The sequence below is a fragment of the Esox lucius genome, chromosome 20 (assembly GCF_011004845.1).
Source record: "Esox lucius isolate fEsoLuc1 chromosome 20, fEsoLuc1.pri, whole genome shotgun sequence".
NCBI lineage: Eukaryota > Metazoa > Chordata > Actinopteri > Esociformes > Esocidae > Esox > Esox lucius.
In genome coordinates this window covers 38,549,352-38,562,217 of record NC_047588.1, presented here as the reverse complement: position 1 = coordinate 38,562,217, position 12,866 = coordinate 38,549,352, and the positions used below count along the sequence as shown (strand labels likewise).

Sequence of the window (12,866 nt, the reverse complement as noted above, 5' to 3'; positions counted from 1 at the left end):
CTCTTCATATGTTTACAAAACATGTCTTCTGTCACCTTGCAGACACCTGCAGCTGCATTATAAAATCCCCCCTTTTTTGGTACCCTTCATTTTAATGTACAGCACTTCAGAGGAATGGTTTTGTTTACATTGCCAAAGTAGATGAAAACAGTAAATGGATGAATTAAAAATAATAAATAACAAATGTTGGCATGCAAAAGCAATCAGATTTTTTTTTTATCTCGCTCACAATTTATCTCTCCTGTTCTCTTTCTCGCTCTCTGTCATCAAAGGTGTTCCTGTCACTTCTGACAGTGATACAAAATACAGCACACTTACTGTATTTAGAGATACATGCTCTGGGTCAAAACGAAAAGGAGCCTTGTATGAGTTGTATGCTGGGAGGGCAGGTGAAGGGGGGATTGGAAAAGGAGGATGTGGGGAACAGCGATTAATGAGACAGGATCAGGAGGGGGAAGAGGAATGGAAAGAGACAAGAGAAACCCAGGCTCTGAACTCCATTTTAGTATAATTATCCTGGCTAGAGATGGCGACATAGACAAAGTAACTGGAACACGACACACACTTGGATACAGGGATGTATGTTTAGTTACAGGGAGGTATGCTTGGAGACAGGGAGGTATGCTTGGAGACAGGGAGGTATATTTAGATACAGTGAGGTATGTTTGGATACAGGGAGGTATGTTTAGATAAAGGGAGGTATGTTTAGAGACAGTGAAGTATGTTTAGATACAGTGAGGTATGTTTAGATAAAGGGAGGTATGTTTAGATACAGTGAAGTATGTTTAGATACAGTGAGGTATGTTTAGATAAAGGGAGGTATGTTTAGATATGGGGGGAATGTTTAGATACAGTGAGGTAAGTTTGGATACAGGGTGGTATGTTTAGATACACGGAGGTATGTTTGGATACAGGGAGGTATGTTTAGATAAACGGAGGTATGTTTATATACAGTGAGGTATGTTTGGATACAGGGAGGTATGTTTAGATACAGTGAGGTAAGTTTGGATACAGGGTGGTATGTTTAGATACAGGGAGGTATGTTTCGATAAAGGGAGGTACGTTTGGATACAGGGAGGTATGTTTAGATACAGGGAGGTATGTTTAGATACAGGGAGGTATGTTTAGATTCGGGGAGGTATGTTTGGATACAGGGAGGTATGTTTAGATACTGTGAGGTATGTTTGGATACAGGGAGGTATGTTTAGATAAAGGGAGGTATGTTTAGATACAGGGAGGTATGTGTAGATACAGGGAGGTATGTTTTGATACAGTGAGGTATGTTTGGATACAGGGAGGTATGTTTGGATACAGGGAGGTATGTTTAGATAAAGGTAGGTATATTTCGATACAGGGAGGTATGTTTAGATACAGTGAGGTATGTTTAGATACAGGGAGGTATGTTTAGATACAGTGAGGTATGTTTGGATGCTGTGAGGTATGTTTAGATATAGGGAGTTTTGATTAGATTCCTGTAGGTATGTTTATATACATTGAAGTATAAGGAAGGAGGTATACAGGGAGGTATAAGGAAGGAGGTATACAGAGAGGTATAAGGAAGGAGGTATACAGGGAGGTATATGGAAGGAGGTATACAGGGAGGTATAAGGAAGGAGGTATACAGGGAGGTATATGGAAGGAGGTATACAGGGAGGTATATGGAAGGAGGTATATGGAAGGAGGTATACAGGGAGGTGTACAATGAGCTACAAGAGTCAATCAAGACCCTCCTCAAGAAATTATTTACCAGGTCCGCTCAGGACCGAGCTCTTCGCCACGTTGATCCAGCTGACTTCCGGGTTTACTGAGCAGTGTGGGAACAAGCAACACAGCTTGGAGGGGCCGTGTACCAGAGAATGTTATCAAGCCCCACAGGGAGTTGCTGTGAGGACACAATGTAACGACTACGAATTGGATGGCACAGAGTTGGCAGAGTAAGTAGGGTAAAACAATTTCATCAGTCTGCATCATCCAGATATTTCAGATGCCATCTCTAGTCAATATCAATTGGAGGTCTCAGTCTCTGAGGGGCAATATGTGCCATTTTGTTAACTCATTTTGGCTCATTCAGAGAGCATCCTGGCCTTTTCCAGTGACCTTGAAAACTTGATCTCTTTGGTTGTAACGAAAAAAAATGCCTGCAGTCAAAATGGCTAAAATAATCATCTGAGCTGCAGCAAGGGCATTTTAAAGAGCTAAAATAAAATATACTTAATTTCAGCACCACATCCCCAAGTACCACGGCACAGTGTGTGTTAGTCTGTGTGTTTGCTTTGAGAGCTTCATTTGAATGTGAAGCAGAGCTGGGATCTCATTAGCTGAAGAGGCTTGTTACTGACTGTATGTGGTGTACGTGAGGGGCAGAGTCATGCCCAGGGGCCCGTCAACAGAGTCCAGCCCAGGGGCCCGTCTACAGAGACAAGTCCAGGGGCCCGTCAACAGAGTCCATCCCAGGGCCCATCTACAGAGTCCAGCCCAGGGGCCCATCCACAGAGTCCAGCTCAGGGGCCCGTCAACATAGTCCATCCCAGGGCCCATCTACAGAGTCCAGCCCAGGGGCCCATCCACAGAGTCCAGCCCAGGGGCCCGTCAACAGAGTCTAGCCCAGGGGCCCGTCAACAGAGTCCAATTTTCTGGCTGCGATGTGGCTGACAGCCGGGCCGTGCGTGTGCGTGTCCTACATCAGCTGTGTTACACAACCCGCCCACCACACCGCAACGGAGCTCTGTCAAGCCTGAAGCCGTGAGTCACAGGAGAAAAAAAGAGCTCGGAGTGTTTTACCCGGTGATCATATTGTGAGCATTTCAGCCACAGAGACGGAGAAAGAAAATAATGCTTAATCATTTGTGGCATTCGGCAGACACTTTTATTACAAGTTGTCTTATCTGCTGTTATCCAAGCACATCTTTCACATGCTGTTGGTCCTAGGAATCCAACCCGCTGTCTTTAGTCATGCAAGCACCATGCTCTGCCTAACAAGGCATGTGTGGGCGCTGTGTGACGCTCAGAAAATTATATGCACTATTTGTGTCTTTTCGGACGCAGACACAGTATTTGTGTCTGTGTCAATGTAATGCATAGCAAGTACTATAAACTCAAATCACATTTTGTATTCTACATCATAATTTATCCAGCCTGAATGAAAAGGGCTTCATGAAATGCTTTTCATTAAGGGAGTGATTGATTGGTCGATTGGTGCAATATTCCATTCTGCTCAGCTGTGTTGGATATCTGTGTATATTTTCATCTTCTGTTATGTACATTTTGAAGGAAATATACAGCCTTTTTGATTCTCAGGTATGATATCAATTCTCCCTGTGGAGGGAGAAAATAGCTAAATCAATCAAAATCTGTCAATAAGTTTCTCTCCCTCTCTAGCTCCAGCTACCCCCACCCCCAGCCCCAGCCAACCCCCCTCCACTCAGCAGGGTTTCCCATCTCCTCACGGCTACCTTGAATCAGAACCATGTTGAGAGAGTGTAGACTCGAGGTCCGAAATCAATACCGCACCTCAACACTCATAGCACCACACTCTACCTGCTGCCCTGTACATAACAGACTAGGTTATAAGACATTTTGATGTTATAAGACATTATGAGCGGTTTGAACAGAGAATTATCTCTCCGGAATACAGAGTAATGGGACAGAACCGGTCTTACCTCGTTGATGAGGAACTGTAACTGGAGCACGGCCGCCCCACTCTCATGCTGACTGTAACAGTCCACGCCGGGCCGTCCCAGGCTTATGACATCACACAGTCAAGGAAGCAACCGGAGAGTGGAACACATCGGCATAACACAACAGTTCGGCATAACACAACAGTTCGGCATAACACAACAGTTCGGCATAACACAACAGATCGGCATAACAGGACAGATCGGCGTAACACAACAGATCGGCATAACAGAACAGATCGGCGTAACACAACAGATCGGCGTAACACAACACATTGGCAAAACACAACAGTTCGGCATAACACAACAGTTCGGCATAACACAACAGTTCGGCATAACACAACAGATCGGCATAACAGGACAGATCGGCGTAACACAACAGTTCGGCATAACACAACAGTTCGGCATAACACAACAGATCGGCATAACAGAACAGATCGGCGTAACACAACAGATCGGCGTAACACAACACATTGGCAAAACACAACAGTTCGGCATAACACAACAGATCGGCATAACACAATAGTTCGGCATAACACAACAGATCGGCATAACACAACAGATCAGCATAACACAACAGATCGGCATAACACAACAGATCAGCATAACACAAACACACCCACATGACAGCAAAATTGACTGCCCTTAAAAAAAAAGTTACATTCACCAGTCCCATCCCTAACCTGTATCGTAACATTTGCCTTAAACACTTCAGCAACAAAGTTGCCTTTTTCAAAATGGGGACTGGATAAAAGTTCCCGAATTAGTCACCTATCATGTAATTTCACCTTTGGGGACATTTTTGTCTCTGTTACATAGTTTGGTGAGAAACACACATATGGTGACAATGGCTGACACAGTACAGATTATTAGCTGGAAAAAACAAACAAATTCAAATTGGGAAATTACATAACAGTCCTAGACTGCAATGCAGGACACAGTGAAACACGGTTTCTCCCATTAACATACGATTCAGTAGCGCAACCTTTCTAATATAAAATTCAGGAGTGAAGTGAATAAATAACATTCTGGCTATTTTACCACCTCAGAACAGCTTTTCCACCATATCTCACAGCAGCCTGTCATTTTTTTCACAGGAATTGCGCCCAAACCTTCCACAGGAGAGTTCTGAAACTATTCTGCCCTGGCGAGCCATTCAATGAGTCGAATGATTGGACGGGAGGGGGGGGGGGGGGGTGCAGTGCTGGAATCAGAGAGAAAGGGAGGGTTTTATTGGGATAGCACCTGGGGGCATTTGGGTATCTAACCCTATCCAAACCCACTGCCTCTCCTTCCACCAGCTACACAATAATAATAATGTTGTCGTTGTTGTTGTTGTGTTCTCTGTCTGTATGGGTCCTGTGGATTGTGCCTGATGGCTGAATACTGAGACTCTTATAGAGGATAGCAAGCCCCTGCCAAATGGGTTCCTACTGCCTTTTTAGTGCACTACTCTAATAGGCTCAAAGGTACAGTAAAAGTGGTTAAGCACATATAAGGGGTAGGATGTAATTTGGGAAGAGATTACAAAGGCTTAACTTGAGACATCATTTGTCTGAACCTACAGTTTAAGTGTTCAGGAGAAATAATTGTTTCTTGAGATATAATTGCTTTGAACTTACAGTTTAAGTGTTCTTGAGATATATATTTCCTACAAATATAATTGGTCTGAACTTACAGTTTAAGTGTTCTGGAGATTGGAATTGTACTTGAGACATAATTGCTCTGAATATTTAATTGTTCTGTCCACACCTCTCAGTGAGATCAGAAACGACAGAAATATGTTTTGAAGCATGACCAAAGCTGGGTGAACCTCTCGTGAGCAATCTGTAGAAGTAATGATGAGGAAACAAGAACTGTCCAGAACAAGAACCCGGCTTGAAAGCCTTTGTCAGTTTGTTCTGGAGTGAGTTTTATTCATTGCAAGAAGTCCCCCCCCAAAAAAACTGCTGTTCAACAGAAACTGCTCTCCACATTTCCCGCAGTGGTGGGTGTACTCGATTGGGCTGAAAAACAAGTGGTGGGACTAATTAACCAATACAATTTTCGTATGAAGGTGCGATGCCTACCATTCAGTCCGGTAAGAAGTCTGATTGGGGTTGGGTTCTGTGTCCAGCTAGTGTGCCTGTGAAGAAGTTCCTCCTTGTGTAACAAACTGAAGGGAACTAAAACGACTTCAGGTTGGTTGGTACTGCCGTGAAATATGAATAACTTAAATGCTGATTTAAAACCAGTACACCTTCTCCAATAATGTCAATCTCAAAATGTATTTTCACATATACTGGGAAAATAAATGTTGCACAAATTAGAAAGGCCTTCATTATAACTGCATGTGTTCATTTGGAAGATACATACGTGCGCGCGTGCACACACACATACAAACACACACGTTTACACACGCGCACACAAACAAACAGGGTCCGAGACATATCAAAGACAGTGATGTGAAACCTTAGATATATAACTATAGATAGGCTTGTTTCATAGAACCCCCATGCATCAGCATGTCTATGCATTAAAAAGCTAAACATCTCTTACAGATCCCGACATGTAAGTCTGGCCAAAACTGGTGGGGAATGACACATTTCATGTCACCAAAAACTAATATCCCATATAGTGTATACATGTGCCTTGGTAAATGAGAACCTGCAATGGAAAGGGCGTGTGTTATAACTACATAAAAAGTAATAAATAGACCTCATGAATATCTAGCTCCCATGGTTCTGCAAACAGACCATCAAAGCCAAATTCTTCCATTGATCTCTCTCTCTCTCTCTCTCTCTCTCTCTTTTGCTCTTTGTCTTTTCCTCGCTCTCGCTCTCTCCTCTTCCTTTCTCCATTCATACCACCCCCTCACACTGAAATCCATGAAACAGGGTAAACGTAACCCTGCGCCGCCTGTTTGAACAGAGCGGACAGAAGCTTTCAAGCACATGTACCCACGAGCTTCCACTGATTTCAGCCTGGTCAAACTAATTCCACAGAGGGCATGATTGTCTAATTGTCAGCTGTTTGTTTATTTATTTTTCTTCCACTTGGTGCCAATTGAGGCCCAGGCAACCAGGTGAGGGGAGTTCTAACTAATCAGTGACCTCAATCAATCAATCAAGTACAAGGGAGGAGTGCCAAACTGCAGAGATTCAGCCCTCTGTTGAATGAGTTTGACACCTGTGGACTCAATGAAGAAAAATCTGTTTCAAAGCCCAAGCAACAGAATACGCACAGCTGTGGCTGTCCACTTGAATTGAGTCTGACTAGGAGTATCTTTTCTAGCTCTTTCTCTCTCTCTCTCTCTCTCTGTAGTTAAGAAGGCATTTTCATTTCAGACCAATGCCGCAGGTAATCACAGTTCCAAATCCTTTTAAAGAAACACATTACAAGAGTGGCCTCTTCCATTTCTTTGCGAGTGTGTGTGTGTGTTTGTGTGTTTGCATGTACATACGCAATTCGATCACTGCACTCTTCACCACTCCTACACATGACTTACTATACATCTAAGGACAAACAATCTTTACAAGTGTAGTAATGACAAGGACAATGGGACATTGAGGACAAGGCAGTTTTTGTCTTAGACCTTCTGTTTTTAAGGTACGGGTTACTAACTCTTGGGGTTTGGGTCAGAATTGAATTTGGTGTGAAGGTTAAGCTTCAGAAGATGAATACAGATTTAGCTACGGATATCATTTTAGGGTTAGGGTTATTATTTTTCTTCCAAGTTCATGAAGTCCAGTTCCTGGTCACGTCTTTACATCCTCTCATCCTTAACCATGCAGAAGGTTCAGGAGGGTCGTAGATGTTATAACCCAGCAAGTTATTAACATTATCCATCAATAAAATTATTTCCTACACAAAACTATTGCCTCAAAAAGTGCAGATCAAAGAAATTGCACATCATCACCCCAATTTCTCCTCTGCTAATTCAAATCTAGCTGGCTCTTTGATTAAATCTATAAAAAATACTGTCACACACTAAATTACCAAGGCCTGTGGAGTCAGTTGTAGAAGGGAAGGATGCCCCCTAGCCCAAACGGAATGGTATGGGTTTGTCTTTATGGGTCTAAGCGGTGGACTGGGGAGAAAAATCGTGCTTTTGTTTTCTGCTTGTTCCTCTGAAGATAAGCAAGTGGTTGATGAGGGGCAAAGGAGTCACAAATCATCCTTCTCATCCCTCTGTCTCTGGCTTGGTGTCTACCACTCCTCCATTTCTCCCTCCTGTCTCCCTCGCTCCTTCATTACTGTGACAGGTGTCGCGGAACACGCTTCATGCCATTGACAGGTGTGACAATGTTCTGAACATTGAACGGTGAAGACACTCAATCAGAACATGATCACAGTCCAATGGCAGACCGGACCAGACAACAGACTGGTCTTCCGCGACAACCAGGGAAACGGCTCGTCTTTAGTCTGACGAAGCAGAGAACAGGAGGAATTAGAAAGAAAGGAAGAGAGGTTACAGAGGGTTGAAAAGGAAGGAAGAAATAAACAAACTAATGAAGGGACAAAGGAAGGAAGTGAGGAAGGAGTGTATAATATGAAGGAGGAAGTGAGAAGGGAGTGTATAATATGAAGGAGGAAGTGAGAAGGGAGTGTATAATATGAAGGAGGAAGTGAGGAGGGAGTGTATAATATGAAGGAGGAAGTGAGGAGGGAGTTTATAATATGAAGGAGGAAGTGAGGAGGGAGTGTATAATATGAAGGAGGAAGTGAGGAGGGAGTGTATAATATGAAGGAGGAAGTGAGGAGGGAGTGTATAATGTGAAGGAGGAAGTGAGGACGGAGTTTATAAAATGCAGGAGGAAGTGAGAAGGGAGTGTATAATATGAAGGAGGAAGTGAGGAGGGAGTGTATAATTTGAAGGAGGAAGTGAGGAGGGAGTGTATAATATGAAGGAGGAAGTGAGGACGAAGTGTATAATATGAAGGAGGAAGTGAGGACGGAGTTTATAAAATGAAGGAGGAAGTGAGGAGGGAGTGTATAATATGAAGGAGGAAGTGAGGACGAAGTGTATAATATGAAGGAGGAAGTGAGGACGGAGTTTATAAAATGAAGGAGGAAGTGAGGAGGGAGTGTATAATATGAAGGAGGAAGTGAGAAGGGAGTGTATAATATGAAGGAGGAAGTCAGAAGGGAGTGTATAATATGAAGGAGGAAGTGAGGAGGGAGTGTATAATATGAAGGAGGAAGTGAGGAGGGAGTGTATAATATGAAGGAGGAAGTGAGGAGGGAGTGTATAATATGAAGGAGGAAGTGAGGACGGAGTTCATAAAATGAACGAGGAAGTGAGAAGGGAGTGTATAATATGAAGGAGGAAGTGAGGAGGGAGTGTATAATTTGAAGGAGGAAGTGAGGAGGGAGTGTATAATATGAAGGAGGAAGTGAGGATGGAGTTTATAAAATGAAGGAGGAAGTGAGGACGGAGTTTATAAAATGAAGGAGGAAGTGAGGAGGGAGTGTATTATATGAAGGAGGAAGTGAGAAGGGAGTGTATAATATGAAGGAGGAAGTCAGAAGGGAGTGTACAATATGAAGGAGGAAGTGAGGAGGGAGTGTATAATATGAAGGAGGAAGTGAGAAGGGAGTGTATAATATGAAGGAGGAAGTCAGAAGGGAGTGTATAATATGAAGGAGGAAGTGAGGAGGGAGTGTATAATATGAAGGAGGAAGTGAGGAGGGAGTGTATAATATGAAGGAGGAAGTGAGGAGGGAGTTTATAAAATGAAGGAGGAAGTGAGGACAGAGTTTATAATATGAAGGAGGAAGTGAGGAGGGAGTGTATAATATGAAGGAGGAAGTGAGGAGGGAGTGTATAATATGAAAGAGGAAGTGAGGAGGGAGTGTATAATATGAAGGAGGAAGTGAGGAGGGAGTGTATAATTTGAAGGAGGAAGTGAGGATGAAGTGTATAATATGAAGGAGGAAGTGAGGATGGAGTTTATAAAATGAAGGAGGAAGTGAGGACGGAGTTTATAAAATGAAGGAGGAAGTGAGGAGGGAGTGTATTATATGAAGGAGGAAGTGAGAAGGGAGTGTATAATATGAAGGAGGAAGTGAGGAGGGAGTGTATAATATGAAGGAGGAAGTGAGGAGGGAGTGTATAATATGAAGGAGGAAGTGAGGAGGGAGTGTATAATATGAAGGAGGAAGTGAGGAGGGAGTGTATAATATAAAGGAGGAAGTGAGGAGGGAGTGTATAATATAAAGGAGGAAGTGAGGAGGGAGTGTATAATATGAAGGAGGAAGTGAGGAAACGGAGGGTAAAAAAGATTAAATGTGATTGTATTGATTTATTGATTAATTGATGTATCATTTTATATTTTTGATTTAGGATTCATGTGTTGATTGTTTGGTGTATTTATTGATGCATTCAGTGATGTACTTACTGATTGATCTACTGACTTGGTGTTTATTATTAAAAGAAATAAAAAGATAGGGATGAACTGTGTCAGGGTGAAGACCGACAGAAGGAAAATGACAGAGAAGTCGAGGAACAGTATGAAATAAACAGAGAGAGGGAGGGCCGATACGAATCCTAGGTCTAACCGTGCTCTCTGCATGGCTGCCTATTAATTGGTCCTGGTTTATTAAGCTTGATAAACACACACAGAAACCTCACCAGGAGCCACCGCAGAGACACAGACACACCGAAACCACACCAGGAGCCACTGCAGAGACACAGACACACAGAAACCTCACCAGAAACCACCGCAGAGACACAGACACACCGAAACCACACCAGGAGCCATCGCAGAGACACAGACACACCGAAACCACACCAGGAGCCACCGCAGAGACACAGACACACCGAAATGTCAACAAGGAGGCCACCTGTGAAGAACCACTGCCTCTAGCCCAGACAGCCTGTTTTCCGCCACCGCTTCCTCAAATGGCGCCCTGTTCCCCGTCCAGAGCTCCGCCTTCACCTGTCACGCCCACAGGTCTCTGGTAGGAAGTAGCGTGCTCTGAGGATTCCGCACCGGCGCGTTGTGGTCGTTAACCGGCTGTGCCCTCCGTGTTTGCCAGGCAGAGGACGGTGGAGAGGTTGGCCAACTGGGCGGAGATTGGGGTTTTGAACGGATGCCATCTTGGCACCAAAAAGCTTTTAGTGGATTATTTCAGTTCACCCGAGTAAATGATTGTAAATTCAGCGGAAGACAGCAGAGATCTTTTATTTTATTTTGGACCAATTTGCTCTTGAAAAACATGGAGAAGGCCAGAATAAGGGTGACTGTTCAAACGTACATACTGTAGATGCAGGATCATTTCCAGAAAGTTTAGTTCACACATTGTCTAATTAATTAATATTATGGCTCGCTATTGTTCTGTATCGCTATTATATAAGTTGGGGCAACTAGTGTTGTTTGTTTGTGTGTGTCTGTGTGTGTGTTTGTGAGTATGTGCACTTCCCCCTTGCCAGTTTGTCACATTCACAGCTCCTGCCTCTTCCAATAGCCATCCCCCAGACCCAGGGAGTAAGTAAAATGACCCCCCCACCCCCCAATGATCATTACCTAAAAAAAAGTGAAAAAAGTTCACCCTCTGCTAGTTCAAATCTAATCTCCTGGATTATTTTCCCCCATGGGATTCGTACAAAATGTACAGGATTTCTTTTTATATGGATTTCTCAGTATCATGGATGTACCTGGTTCACTTGGAACCTCAGGACCTATGTAGGTAATGGCTAAAAAGCTACTCTTAATAACTCCTCTCAACTACTCCAACAGCTTTCTGGGTGATAGCTTGTTTTAGTGCATTTCTTACTGTACATCGGTCACAAATAAAACACACTCTGATTGATCATAGTCATAACCATGATAAAGCGTAAAAGTCGTAAGCATAAGCATTATCGGTGCACTAAATGTAATAATCATGTGTATTGTTGCCGTGACGTGGGGATCTCTGTCTGCCATTTCCCATTTTTACAACAACAATCCTAGAGCTACCATTAGATCGATAGAAAGCCCTGTTTCTTGTGAGACGACCTGAATGTTCTCATGGCTTATTCCTTTCAGAAGATTTAACCTATTGTTTTGCAGATCAAATGGGAGTGCCAGACATTTTTGTGACTTCTGTCCTTCCAACAGGCTGTTAGTTACTTAACCTGTTGGTTACTGGTTATCATGGTTACAGGTTAAACCTGTCATCGTCCTAAGCCTGTAAACTACAATAACCATCCACAAAATAACTGATCGACCAGAAGATGAATGTTAACTAATAGGTCTTACCAACTGTGAGAGCTCATCATTAGGGAAGGGCAACATTAGAAAGGAACTACAGAAGGCAGTAACCACCTTTGGCTTGATGTGTCAAACAGGCTGATTGCTAGCTGCAGACTCACACCCCTGGTTCAATAAAATGGTGGATATCATGAATAGAATGGTGGATAGTATCAGTAGAATGGTGGATAGTATCAGTAGAATGGTGGATATCATCAGTAGAATGGTGGATATCATCAGTAGAATGGTGGATATCATCAGTAGAATAGTGGATATCATTAATAGAATGGGTTAGTGGCTGGATTAGAGCGGGTTCTGATCACATGCCTCTCATTTCGTCTGCCTCACTATGGTCTACAGTGACACATGACAGATGAAATGTTGACAGATTCAGGGATGGAGGAGGAGGAAGAATAGGAGGAGGGAATGATGCATCCACAATGAACGTAGCCAGTAAACATGGTGACACTGCAATCTGACTGCAGTGTGAAATGTTTAGGATGTGTTTTGAAAACACATCATGAAGCTGTTAGGATTGGCTTTAGATGAAAACTGTCAGGCATGTGTGTGTGTGTGTGTGTGTGTGTGTTTGTGTGCATGCATGTGTTTTGGGCCCCTGGCTGTATCCACAGATGTTACGTTTTGAGGTGCGATATCCCAGTATAACAGAGCCTTCATTAGGAAGATTATCGCTCCTTATTAACACCCACAGCCTGGGGCTCAAGGCTGTTCCTTCTGTCACCACACACAGAGGTCATAACCAGAGCACACTCTCATACGCACCATTTGGCAGCCTACTTCATCCAACACAGCTGACATCTGATGCACAGTGGTGCTGATATCAGACCTGGCAGGACAAGCATCATGCACCTTCTACTGAGCTGCTATGGATCATGTTCAGATCCGATGACCACACCATCAGACTTGCACTCCTTCCAGAGAGTAAATCCACTACGGGATCATGTGATCATTTATGGCT

The 12,866-nt window shown here is 43.3% G+C and overlaps 1 protein-coding gene across 18 annotated transcripts in view; it reads right to left on the bottom strand.

Moving 5' to 3' along the window:
- Positions 1–12,866, bottom strand: part of stxbp5l (syntaxin binding protein 5-like) — a 179,310-nt gene that overhangs the window by 97,347 nt on the left and 69,097 nt on the right. For all 18 annotated transcript variants that reach the window (XM_020041280.3, XM_029115649.2, XM_029115648.2 and 15 more), the window contains exon 3: positions 3,660–3,741. In XM_020041280.3, the coding sequence (XP_019896839.3) occupies positions 3,660–3,741 (82 nt within the window). The remainder of the gene's footprint in view (positions 1–3,659; positions 3,742–12,866) is intronic.